The sequence below is a fragment of the Callorhinchus milii genome, unplaced genomic scaffold (genome assembly GCF_018977255.1).
Source record: "Callorhinchus milii isolate IMCB2004 unplaced genomic scaffold, IMCB_Cmil_1.0 Scaffold16, whole genome shotgun sequence".
Lineage (NCBI taxonomy): Eukaryota > Metazoa > Chordata > Chondrichthyes > Chimaeriformes > Callorhinchidae > Callorhinchus > Callorhinchus milii.
In genome coordinates, this window is record NW_024704757.1 from 10,869,146 (window position 1) to 10,882,729 (window position 13,584).

Consider the following 13,584-nt stretch of genomic DNA (forward strand, 5'->3'; position numbering starts at 1 on the left):
ACCAAATTTTTTTTTAAGCATTATTAACCCCAGAAAAGCAATCCGCCAATCGACTAACAACAGGATTCCTAGTTACTACTGGGTTACCAAAGGCGCATGGAGTAAGGAAAGTTGACCAACATTTCACCCTGCCAGTAATAGAACCCAGATCTCTCACTTGCAAGGTGAGTGGTGAGTGCTCTAACCACTGAGCTACAGGACTAAATATCTGGACTGTTAACAGTATCAGGGCTTCCAGTTGGATAAGAGATAACGGAGGCACTCACTTTTGATTTTAATGCTTTGTACCGTGACAGATCCATATAAAGAAGGATAATTCGAAACATTGATATTAAACAATCTCTGAAAGTGTGCCACAACACTTTTGTTTTCAAACTCACTTGTACCAAATCCCCATTCTGGCAAATCAGATTTCTGTAAGTCTGCATTATGCATAGCGAGGATAAATAGTCAACCTTTAAATCCCCCTTTTCAATTTCCTCCATGCTTTTGTGTGGTACTGTCTGTATAATCCATAATTTACAATTTAAAATAATATTTTTCCAAAGTCCAGCTCTATTGAACTCTATATACATACACACAGTCGCACACATACAGACTTCATTTTGTGCATTTGGGAGTGTTGTCTCTTCTAGTTTCTGAACAGTCCAGCTCCCTTCAGGGTTGTGGGACGTCCTCCCGACGTGAAAAGCGCTATATCAAATGCAAGGATTATTATTATTATTATTTGGTGCTGGTTCATGTGTGCAGGTTACTATCATTATAGTATTGGTATGTGCCACACCTCTTGCTAATCTCTCTCTCTGAGAGTGTCTTTAACTTTCTATCTCTGTCTGCAACCCACGATTTCAAGATGTAAAAATACTTACCTTCTCCACCAACAAAAAAGCATGTTACTGAATATTGTGAAGTTGCTCATGAAGTTGCTCGGCTTCTGTAACCCAAAATGTAGCGTGCAGTTTAGTACATGTGCAAAACACTTTATTTATGCTGGTACCTTGCAGGCTCGCAAATCGGAGTACCGTGTGGATGAACAGACATGCAGATACATTGGCGTTCACTGTAATATATAATGTAAAGGAGTGTGAGCCTATTACTATGAGCTCAAGCCTTGACACTGGACTTGAACCAAAATTTGCTGACCCAAAAGCGTGATTGCCAGCAATTGAGCCAAACTGAAACCCAGTAGGTATCAGTAAGGGAGAAATATCCTGCAGTGCACAGTGGCCTGGCCTGAATACAGCAAGTGCTAGAGGTCAGTGAAAAGGTAAACTCAAGTAAAAGTAAAAGAAAAAATAGGCAACAGGAGAGGAAAGAGAGAGAAAGGCTGGGGGTTGTAGAGAGAGAGAGCATATTGGAAAAACACAAAGTAACTAAAATAGTAATCCTTACATCATTTGACTACAGTATCAACTGTAAGAAACCTTCTAAGAAACTAAGAACACTTCTGAGAAAGGAAAGCAGGGAGTACAGTCTGATTAATAAAAAGAGGGCAAGAAGAATAAAGAGAGAATGAACCAAAAAACATATGCGATAGAAAGAGATAAAATGAATAGGAACAAGTGGGTCTGAGGAGTATATAAAGTAAGACATAAAGTGTATGAATCTAGAGACCAGAATAGCGTTGAGAAGGAACTTTATTTTAACCTTCTCTTCATGCACTGTCACCTACTGGAGTGAGTGAAACTGCCTGTAAGAGGAACAGAGACTGTAAAACCAGGCTAGCTATCCAGTATTGACTGAGTTGTTACCCATTAACTGGAGGAGCTCCTGCAGCAGAATATGACAACACACAAGTTCTTGCAACTTTCAAAGTCACTTCTCCCAATTTTCACTTTGGCCATTTCCACATCATTGTTTGAGTGATTTTAGAGGAACCCTTCATACTTTCTGTCTGAATAATAATAATCCTTATATTCGGTATAGCGCCTTAGGTAAATGTGAAATGACAACATGCCTATATTGCACTGAGGCAGATGCTTGGGGTCTCTCCAATCTATATATCAAATGGAAAAATGGCTGCACGTTCTCCTACAAATGCAACATCAATAAATTTGAATTGTGCTTTATTTCAAATACCTGTGAATTGCTTTGTGATGTTTTGACATTCTAAGTTCTTTTATTAAGTGCAAAGATATTATAACCGCATGTATTCCACGTGCATTGTAATAATACAAGTGCTGGATGCTGAAAGCACGAAAAGCATGGAACAGCCATGAAGTGACCAAGAAAGGTCACAGAATCATCGAATCATGAAGGCGGCCATTTGGCCCATCGTGTCTGTGCCGGCTCTTTGAAAAGAGCTATCCAATTCAATCCCACTCCTCCACACTCTCCCCATAGCGTGGAGTCCTGCAGCTCAGTGGTTAGAGCGCTCGCCTTGCAAGCGAGACACCTGGGTTCAATTCCAGGCAGAGGGCGAAACCTCGGGCAAGTTTCCTTACTCCGCACCGCCTAACAATAATAATCCCTCCAAAAAACAAAAACAGCGATAAACTGGGTCATTTTCAATCCGCGACGACTGTTTGCGGGACGCCGCTGCGCGCAACTGGCTGCCGCGTTTCGCCCTCCCCGTCCCCCCCCCCCCACCCCCCCCAAAAAAAAAAAATACACGGTCAGTTCACTTTACGGCGTAGTCGGCGAAGCGCTCGGAGACGTCTCGAAGCCGTGAAAAGCGCTGTAATCCAATGCGAGGATTATTACATATTATTATTATTATTATTATTATAGCCTTTGCAAACTTGTCTTGCCCAGACAGGATCAGTTACCAACACTATATATAAAAAAAAGGGGGGGGGGTGGGGGAGAATATGATAACTCCTGAATAAATAAACCTGTAGTGCAGACAGTGCAGTGATGAACTGTACCATATGGGACTGACTGAGAGCCCTCAGCGCAGGCGCAGTGGGCGGCAGTCGGGAGGCGCAGGCGCAGTGGGTGGCAGTCGGGAGGCGCAGGCGCAGTGGGCGGCAGTCGGGAGGCGCAGGCGCAGTGGGCGGGAAGGGAGGGAGGGAGGGGGGGGAGTAACAAGATGGCGGCCGCCGCTCGCTGTTACTCGCGTCTGTTGTCGGCCACCCGCGGCCCGGCCGCGCTGCTCGACACCGGGGCGGCTCTGCGGCCGCTCCGGTCCCGCACCGTATGTACTTTATTCGGGAAAAGCCACGGCCCGGGCTCTGCTGGGGGCCTGGGGGGGTTGAGGCTGGGCCCGGAGCCGCGCCTCAGGCTGTCAGGTAACCGGCACGTGTGGACGTCAGAGCCGTCAGGGGCTTCAGTAACGACCGTTCGACATCACCGCGCCTGTAAATGTCGGGAGGGCTGTCTCGGGAGCACCTTCACACAAATTCACCTCAGCCGCGAGGGACGGTATTTTCACCCACCAAATACACAGTCACTACACTCCACCGTGCATTCTGTGAAGCGCTTTGAGCGATGTCTCAACGATGCGATAAGGCGCTGCATCAAATGCAAGGATTATTATAATTATTATTATTATTATATGTTCTACACGGACCTTTTTAACCTATTTCAGTTCGGCCGCAATGGCCGCAACGGCCGCTTTGGCAAAATGATTAGAGCACAGTAATAATAATAATAATAATAATCCTTGCATTTGATATAGCGCTTTTCACGTCGGGAGGACATCCCAAAGCGCTTCACAGAACACACTGTAAAGTGAATTGACTGTATATTTGTGGGCGAACGCGGCAGCCAATTGCGCACAGCAATGTCCCACAAACAGTCTTCCAGTTTAGGTGTAATGGGTCAGACTCCCCCGGAAAGGGCGGTGGAAGACGATTCGCTCACAACTTTTAAGAGAGAAGTAGATAATTATTTGGGCAGGACAAGTTCGCAGGGCTATGGGGAGAGCGGGATTGATTTGGGTAGCTGTTTTCAAAGAGTCGGCACAGACACAGCGGGCTGACTGGCCTCCTCCTGTGCTATGATTCTATGAAGTGCTCTGGGACCCTACTCGGCGATATATAGATGCAAGTTGTTGTTATTCTTTATTTGTATCTGCTGGATGTCAGATGGTATTGAATCAGCTTTTGTCCTGTGCCCAAAATCCAGCGCAGTGCCCAATTGGAAATTGAGACATGGCTGCTTGCATTCCTCAATCTCAACTCATCCCATTATAGAAAGGATGTTCTAGAGATGGACCAGTGTAGATTTTCTAGGTGATGCAGGATATGAGACAATCTATGACTGAAGAGAGGGTAGTTAACTTAGAGGTTTTTCCATTGGAGCAGATTGACAGGAGAATAATAATAATAATGTTTAAGATTCAGAAGGGTTCTATATAACAAGTTAAATATATATATTTTTAAGAATTCCCGTATGTATTCTGATAAGAGGTATAACTTGAGGATTGTAAGCAGAAGAAGGAGAGGCTGGATAGAATTTCTTCACTTAGAGAACTTTTAGAATTTGGAGATGATTTCATCTTCAAGCATATGTGTATGTGACCTTTGTTCTGTGGATGGATATCTAGAAGGGCATCTTCTCCAAACACATTGTTCTATTCAAAGCCAGGCTGCAGGTATCCTCTAGCCATTATTGGAAAGGTGATCACTAGCTGAAAAAAGCTTCCTGATAAACCAGGCTGTCAGTAGGAATGAATAACTTTTAGATTTAACCCTGTGAAGGATTTTTGCTTGTGCCTGGGTTTAAGCCAAGTGGCAGGACTGTGATATTTTAAGTGCCAGGATGCCAGCAGTGTCACCAGCAACATCTGAAATTCAGGCTTCCCGACTCCACTTGGAGTCAACCAACTGAGGGCTGTCATGGGATTTTGTAGTGACCAATGCTACAAAGACATTGAAGAGATGTTTTGAAGGAACGCTAACCTTGTGCCATTGCTACTGCTCTTGAGGTTTTTGTATGAGTGGGTGCACCTTTAAAAGGCTGCTGAGTCAGGAGGAGGAGAGAAAAACAAGCGTCTTTGTACGATTCAACACTGAACCAGTCTGTGCAGTAAAACCAATGGATGTTTCTTTCTTGTTTCTTAAGGTTACGCACAGCCGGCTGTCTGTGTTTCTGCGTTTCACACCTCCGCTCGTGTAGCCAAACGCGATTACTATGAAGTGCTAGGGATTCCACGAAGCTCTACCCAGAGGGAGATAAAGAAAGCATATTATCAGGTAGGAGAGTGTGATTGGAAGCACTGTCTTAACAATGAATGTGATTGATGTAACTCTTTGTAACATTGGGCTGTAAGTGTAACACTTTCTCTTGGTTTTATGCAGCTCGCCAAGAAATATCATCCTGACACAAACAAAGAAGACCCAAAGGCAAAGGAGAAATTTTCCCTGGTTGCAGAAGCCTACGAGGTAATAGATTTTGCAATGTTTTTGTTTCCAGTTGGGGTGTATCACTGCTTCCAGAGTCTTACTAGATATCATTTGAATGCCAAATTAGCGAGAATGTATGCTCCTCAATTATAGTTGCCAAGAAAACAAGAGAAGTGGCCTGACCGCAGATAGATGTGTTGGTGTTCAATACATTGGGGAAGAGTCTGTGCTCTACGTCGGGGACAGCGTGGAAGAGAGAGTGTGGTTAGGGTCTGCACTGAGATGGGGGGAAAAGAAACAGGAGGGTTTGAGTCATTTTTTCTCCATACCTCTCCTCAATCTGTCTGAGTTTAGGAGGAGTATGCTTAGACTGAGCTCCTCCTGAATTGCTGTCAGAAGTAGGGTACAACAACAAAAGCTTGCATTTATATAGCACGCTTCATACTCAGTAGTATCCCGGAGCCATGATCTTAGCTCTCCATTGTTGTGGGAAATGGCTGTTTGTTTTCCCTCATTGCCTGAGAGCTGCTGGGTCAGGGATAGATGAAACCCACTCCTCTGTAAGCTGGACTGTGTATGCGGCAAGTACAGGGAACTATTCAGCAAAAGCCATCACTGTATTTTGAAGAGGAAGCCGAATGCTGTGAGGTAGCCTTGTGACTCGCTGGTGCTGGCACGTGACCTCCCCCAGAACAACAAATTGACCTTTGTCCTTCAGTGAAAGTTATTGCTACTGATTGTATAGAATGTTAGACCAGCATGCAACTTAGCAGGAAAGACACTGAGGCCAAGAGTCTCTCTTTATTGCTCAGCAGACATACCATGGCTCCTCAGCTAGAGTAGCAATCAGGGCTACAGTTGACCTCAGCACCCACTGGGCTAGGGAAGAGTGGAATTTCAGCTAAAGTTCTAATTCCTGATTACTGTCCAGAGAACCTCTGTTGCACGTTCTATGGATTTTGGATGAGGAAAGGATTTCAGCGCCTTGGGACGTCCTCCCGACGTGAAAGGCGCTCTATAAATGGAATCTTGTTGTTGTTGTTGATGGGGCTTGACTCCACCACTGTTAAGCGCTCCGAGATGCCACCCAGCATGAAGGGCACTGTATAAATGCAAGTTGATGCTGTTGACTATGATGGCCCTGCTACCAGTATGAGTGGTCGTATAAGAGTGACACGATTTGTTAAAGAATATCTGCTTTCCCAAGATTATATCAGGCTGATCCTCATGTTAAGAGTGCAGATGGCTGCATCTAGCAGAGTAGTTTGCAGCAGCATGGACCACGTACAGGTGTGATATGTGGGTGTTTTACTTTGGGAGCTGTTCCACAGCACATGCCTTGTGGTGGGTGCGAGATAGTGTGAGATACTCACATGCTCTGCTGACGCTCTGTGCCGTTGTACTGTTCCAGGTGTTGAGTGATGAGGCCAAGCGTAAACAGTATGATACATATGGAACTACGGGCTTCGATGCTGGTACAGCCGGGCAGCACCACTATTGGCAGTCTGGCCCCTCCATGGATCCCGAGGAGCTCTTCAAGCGTATCTTCGGAGAATTCTCAGGATCTCGATTTGGAGATTTCAGCAACATGTTTGACCAACCCCAAGAGGTGAGAGAGACTCGGTACCAATATTCACCCAGCTGCAATCCAGCGCTCAGGCCGTCCTGATTGGGAGGGACTTTGTGGGGAGGGGAATTGTGGTGTACCTTACCTTGAGCATCATTCCAGCTTCACAGTTGTGATGTGTAATGTTATCTCTACGTTCTATTTCCTCAGTACATCATGGAGCTGACATTCATACAGGCTGCGAAGGGAGTGAATAAGGAGATGATTGTGAACCTTGAGGACACTTGCCAGAGGTGTGATGGCAAAGGTCATGAGCCAGGAACTAAAATTCAGCATTGCCATTACTGCAATGGAACCGGCATGGTGAGTGCCAGCTTGCAGACCGTCTCAGTCATCCTGAGCACAGCGCAATGTGCGTTCACCTACGGGTGATGGGACTTTACCCCAGGTTTCACGGTAAAATCCTGTCAAGTGCTTTGAGAAATCTCGGCATAAGGCACTATAGCAAATGCATGGATTATTATTCATTCTTGCAGTTCCTTAAATGGTTTGCCAAGAAATGGATCAGGATTTCTGCATGGCAGGAATGTGGTGTTCACACTTGGCTTCAGAGCAAGGTTTGCTTCAGCTGATGTACCCTTTGCTGGTCTCTAATCTAGACGTAACATTTAAAGAGCTTAAGCTGTATTAGTAATTGCTTGAGATGTCTTGACGTTATAAGTGCTGTTAAAATGCAAGTTCTTTCTTTAGTTAGCTTCTGTGCCTGGCAAACTTAATTGTAATTAGGCGATTAAATATCTTCATACGAGGTCGTTCTGTGCTGCGTACGTTATGCTAATTTCTGTTCTCTGACATGGCTGAGACCATGGTTAATCACACCAGACGAGGAGTTCCTTTCAGAAGCCAGGCATTTCTTGGACATGAATGAAAGTTAAAGTAAAATTTGGAATTTTACATCATGTTATGTCAAAGTCAATAATTACTGTCAAGTGTAGTGATTGCTTTGTAGGCAAACATCGTAGCCATTGTGCAAAGCAAGATCCACAATCAGGAGTGAAGTTCCAATTAATCTATAGGATTTTTTGTCAGCGAGAAACTCGCTCCTCTTTTCCAATTATGTTATGATATCTTTAGTGTCCCCCTGAACAGGTAGTCTCAGCCAAATATATTTCCTACAAGAATATAGTGCTTCCCTAATAATGAGTCCTGTGTAATTCTGTGGCTCTCTTCTTGCAGGAAACTCTAAACACAGGACCCTTTGTGATGCGCTCCACGTGCCGGCGATGTGGTGGTCGCGGATCCATCGTGATTACTCCATGCGTCCTGTGCCGAGGAAGTGGTCAGAGCAAGCAGAGAAAGACGCTAGTGGTACCAGTTCCCGCTGGTAAGCACTGCTTGTCCCTCAACTATCCTTCCTTCCTACCCCACATCTGTGCCATGATCCGCTCTGCCTTCCCCCACTTCCGCAACATCGTCCAGCTCTGCCACTGTCTCACACCACAGCCGCCGAAACCTTCATACATGCTTTCATTACATCGAGGCTTGATTATGCAAACTCATTGCTTGTTGGCCTCCCCAACTCCTCCCTCCATAGGCTGCAGATCGTCCAGATCTCTGCAGCCCGCGTCCTCTCCCTCACTAAGCTGCGTGATCCTATCACCTCCCATCCTCGCCCAACTTCACTGGCTTTCCATCAAACAGTGATACAGTTCAAGATCCTGGTCCTCACCTTCAAGGCTCTCCAATGTCTTGCTCCCCCCTACCTCTGCGACCTCCTAACCCCCTACCATCCTGCTCGCTTCCTCTGCTCAGCAGGCTCCAGCCTGCTTCATGTCCCCCGCCTCGCTCGCCCCACTATTGGTGGGCGGGCCTTCTGCCACTCTGCTGGCCCCTGTGGAACTCCATCCTGCAGATCCTCCGCCTCACCCCCTCCCTTGCCACCTCATCTCAAGCAAACCCATCTCAAGACCCTCCTCTTCGACCGTGCTTTTGATTTCCCTGCTTCCCCCCCCTGCCCTCCACCCTCCCGACTCTCAGCTCAGGTCCGAAACCCTGTCCGTCCAATGCTTTGGGACGTCCTCCCGACGTAAAAGGCACTATACAAATTAACTTCCTTTTTGTTGTTGTCCATCAGGAGCTGAGAGCAAAAGATGATGTGTGGAGGGATGAGGAAGAATGGGATTTGTGGTGGGTTCAGGAGGTGAAATATGTGTTGGGTTTGGAGACTGTAATGTGTGATTGGCTGGAGAGGGTATGTGCAATGGGATGGGGATGAAACTTACAATAGGTCAGTGTTAGCAGTAATGCAGTCAGTATATGCAACTGACTAAGCTATAATCCGTACGGTATGGAATTGAGGGAATGGATTTATATTAGTTCAATCTGATGTTAGTTTGTTTCTACTTGTTATCTCCACTTCTCTGAATTGGGATGACAATTTGAGACTGCCTCTGGTATCTGGATATTGGTTCTTATCATGTAATCACAGCTTTTCCTGGCTTTCACAGTCAGTGGGGAACCCAGTCTGATTTGCCACCAGATATTGGCGAGTTTACCTGCAGAAGTGTTTGTTCTGGGGCCACAGTTGTGCTGGAGGTAACTGTGCTCGCCATTGTGAGCTCTCAGTCTACACTTATAATGTTTTGCAGGTGTGGAGGACGGACAGACCGTGCGGATGCCAGTGGGAAAGAAAGAGATCTTCATTACCTTTAGGGTAAGTGATTGTCTGAGGCGAGGCTGAGTCCTGCAGGATTATAATAATAATAATAATCCTAGCATTTGATATAGCGCTTTTCACATCTTCTAGATGTGATTAGCTAACTCAGTACATACCAGGGAGGGAACTTGGGACCATTTGGTCTGTGTGATGACTCGGTGCTACATTTAATTGATCCCTCGAACCACTAGACGATCAGAAAGCATTGTGACTTTTGAATTTTTTGTCTAGAGTTTGTTTAATTGCTTTGAATTTTTCTCAAATTATTAGGTTCAAAAGAGTACAACATTCCGACGAGAAGGAGCTGACATCCACTCAAACCTGTTCATCTCTGTTGCCCAGGCAGTGCTGGGAGGCACAGCACGCACCCAGGGGCTGCACGACACCATCAACATCACGGTGAGTAACATCACTGAGCTGCAAACTCGGAGCTGAAAGAACCATTGAGCCAGCCTCGTGAACCTTTATGTTCGCCATCTCTCACGCTGGCTATACAATATACACAGTATATCCAGTGAAGTGCTTTGAGATGCCTCGATCACATTATAAAGCGCTGTATCAAACGCTGGGATTATTATTATCAATGTTTTCTGTTTTCAGATTCCGCAAGGAATTCAGATGGATCAGAAGATTCGGCTTAGTGGTAAGGGTATTCCAAAGGTCAACAGCTATGGTTACGGGGATCACTATATCCACATCAAAGTGAAAATCCCAAAGTAAGTATTCATAGGTGGGAAAGGGGAGGTGGGGGGGAGTGAAAGTATAACCATACTACTTCCAGGGCTCCAATGTGACTGAGATATTGGGCAGCCCCAGTTTGAATGTTACCGTGAGCAGCCATTGCTCCACTTACCAAATAGTTGTCTGGAGGGTCATCATATCTGAAGATAAGTGTCAGCTTGGTTGTAAGTAGCGTCCAGGCTTCTGGGATAGAATCTTTGTGGAGTCAAAGCTCACAGAGATGCCATCCTTTGAAAAAGATATTAACCTCCTACCTGTTAAAGATTCCATGGCACTGGAAAGCCCTTATTCCTGATTACAAACATTAGGTGTTTTTAGTGTCAATTGGTCGGGTATAATGTCGCTGCACTGATCTGTTCACCTATACAGTAACTGGTACTTTTCTCCTTTATGTGCTTGGCAGGCAGTTGAGTGACCGACAGAGAACATTGATGTTGGCTTATGCTGAAGATGAAGGTGAAGTAGAAGGCACTGTAAATGGAGTCACTAACACAACTACAGGTGAGAAGTGTTTTGGAAACCTTATCTAGTGGCAGGGGATTTCTAGTGCTTCACTGCACAGACATGCAGTGTGTGCAAAGGGTCAAGTGCTGACCTTTACTGTTCCAGTTTAGAGTTCCTGTTATAAGTCTGATACTTTACAGTGGATATGGTCATTATCATGTATAAACAGTTTCCCATAACATCTTTTGAGTGCTTCACAAGATATTTACATCCACAAACCATAGTTGAGACACAGTTCTTTGAAAATATAATTAAATAGATTCTTGAAGACAAGGAATATTAAAGTGTATGGGGACTGAGCAGGAGTATAGGATTAGACTTGGTAGCTCAAGTGGATAAAAATACCAACACAGACTTTAATGGGCCAAAGTTCTGTGATTTCTAGGGGTGTCTGTTCTGTTTTGTTCCTTCTTTTCTGAACTTGAGTTTTGACTGTTTGTATCTAGGCACTAATGCCAGGGCGAATACTGGGATGGGGGAAAAGGGGCCTGAGAAGCCTGAGGCTGAGCCAGGGGAAAACAAGGAGGGATTTCTTACCAAATTAAAGCGAATGTTTAGCTGACAAGAGGTAGGAAACCTCTTTTTGTTTTTCCCTTTATCATTGTACCTTTACACTACTGTTCAATACTCAGTCCAGCACAAAGTGTACCCTGCTATTCAGCCTCCCAGCTGATGGCAAGAAATGAATGAAGCATTGATGTTAAGAGTATAATGTTATGCTAATGGCAACCATGCAGTTCAATACTTGTCCTGCAACGAGTGCTTGACTTGTCAGCACTACAGCTTGCAGGGATGAACATGTCTGCACTTCCAAGATGAGCCAAACAGGTAGCAATGCCTTGGACATTATAGACATGATGGCTTTGCTTGCATCTCCTCAGCCAGTTCCAAACCCCTTCCCAGAAAGGATATAATTTCAAACTGAACGGACAGGGCTTTGGGGGAATTTTCAGTGTAATTTTTAGTGAGGTAAATTCTCCACCGTTGCATCTCTGATATACATCAATTTCAGATTGGGAAATGCTAGAGTTCTGATTAAGGGATGTACCTGTAATATTGAGCTATCTCTATTAATACTGATAGGCCGTGTTTCACCAGTGTTCTCTGTTTTTGTGTAATCTTTTCGAACCCCACCCCCCCATTTTCTCTCATCTCACCTTCCACTATGGGAGCTTGACCGGCTTATCCAGCCCTGAGCTGTCACCTCTCTGGAGTGTTGTAGTACTGAGCGACAAGTTATGTTTCTTCTCAGTCAAGCTCCCTCTCATCTCTAGTAACAAACATGTCTGGTCTTCCTGGTCAGTAATCTAAAGGAAGAGTTTACTGTGTCCGACCTCTTCAAGGTCATGTGCTGAATAACTGAGGCTGGATTCTTGCCAATGGATTTGTATATGGATACTTTAGTTAGTTTAAAGCCACTGCATTGAAACTTACAAAGCAATCATTACATCTTTTTTTTCTTTTGATGATTCTTAATTCATGTCTTGAATTCACTGATCAGTGGATTTTTTTAATTATTTACTCTTGTCAAAACAATTTATAATTTTACAACTGCTTATATGAAAAAAATCATGTTTCTCTGCTATTCTTGTTTTCTAGGAAAGCGAAGGAGTGGAAACTAGCTCCCACATCAGATCTACAAATTCCACGCTGCCTGAGGATATGTTCACCCCCTGACTAGCCAATACACTGATGGAACCCCGTCATCCTGTACCCAGAACAAGACCCCAGAGACTTGGCTGTTATTTCCCGATAAGGCCTGTTTTTTGTTGTTTTGGTTCTGTACATTGTGGTCAATAGCAGTGTAAATTCAGTGACAGATGCACTATGTAATCCATTCTTGCACAATGAAGACTTATTTTAATTCTGTTTCTGGCAAAATAAACTGATTGTAGCTCTACGACCTGGAATGGTCAGTGCAAGCTCCAGGTTAGAGCCCATCGTGATGTTTGCAAAGCAAACTGATGGGTTCAACGTGATTAGGTTTTGTTTTAGGTTCCTCGGAGTACCAAGGGTTGCTAATTAACTCTGGCTGTGCAGAGTGGGTGCAGCCTGTAGCCGGGGAATGTGTCGCTCTTTGATAGTGAGCTGAGGATCCCAGATTGCTTGGGTTGGCCAGAGAGACCCTGGCCAACAATGAGAAATAAACTTATTTGAACCTGACTGACGAGTGTGGCTTTAAGGAATAGTCGCTTCCAGTTGTGGTCTCACTGGGGGTGTGTTTAGTAATCACTAAAAACTTGCCCAGTCCTCTCCCCTCCGTTCACAAGAAATTGGGGTCTGCTTCCATCCACTCACCTGTTACAGGCACCACCAAACCTTCCCACAGGGACCAGACTGGATAGATTTGAGTGACAGGATTTATCTCGTGGGAAGTTATGGAAATTTTCAATTTCTTCTCTTGCCCCCAACCCCGAAAAACTATGTAGACAATCTACCATTCTATTTTACTGCAATAAAACAGGGAGTGAAATGCTAAACTAGAGCATGTTTATTTTTTAGAAATTGTTTGACAATTCCTGAACCCTTGCATTTCCCCACCTATCACCTTGGTTCATAACTCAGAAATGCTGTAAAAGAGCTGAAGGGAAGCCAGTGTTGGACACCCACAGGCAAAGTTGTATTTAGTCCAGCCAGTAAGCAGATGGGTATCCCATGGGTTGGTACAAATTGCATCCAGTTAAAAGAATTCACAGACCATTTCACGAATGATTTGTGACAGAAAATTCCCAGTGTTTGGTAGAGGTTTATTATAAAAAGGGATTAGG

General features: G+C 44.7%; 1 protein-coding gene across 2 annotated transcripts; it reads left to right on the top strand.

The window, feature by feature from the left end:
* Nucleotides 1–3,012: 3,012 nt before the first annotated feature.
* Nucleotides 3,013–12,979, top strand: LOC103178751 (dnaJ homolog subfamily A member 3, mitochondrial). Of its 2 annotated transcripts, XM_007893665.2 has the most exons (12): nucleotides 3,013–3,230; nucleotides 5,008–5,138; nucleotides 5,244–5,327; nucleotides 6,700–6,897; nucleotides 7,066–7,218; nucleotides 8,092–8,239; nucleotides 9,504–9,568; nucleotides 9,842–9,970; nucleotides 10,172–10,287; nucleotides 10,716–10,813; nucleotides 11,263–11,384; nucleotides 12,416–12,979. In XM_007893665.2, exons 1-11 carry the CDS (start codon nucleotides 3,032–3,034, stop codon nucleotides 11,376–11,378), a joined length of 1,437 nt encoding a protein of 478 aa, XP_007891856.1. In that variant the 5' UTR covers nucleotides 3,013–3,031; the 3' UTR covers nucleotides 11,379–11,384; nucleotides 12,416–12,979. The 2 variants fall into 2 exon arrangements, with proteins under 2 accessions (XP_007891856.1, XP_007891857.1); XM_007893666.2 differs by lacking the exon at nucleotides 11,263–11,384.
* Nucleotides 12,980–13,584: the final 605 nt, after the last annotated feature.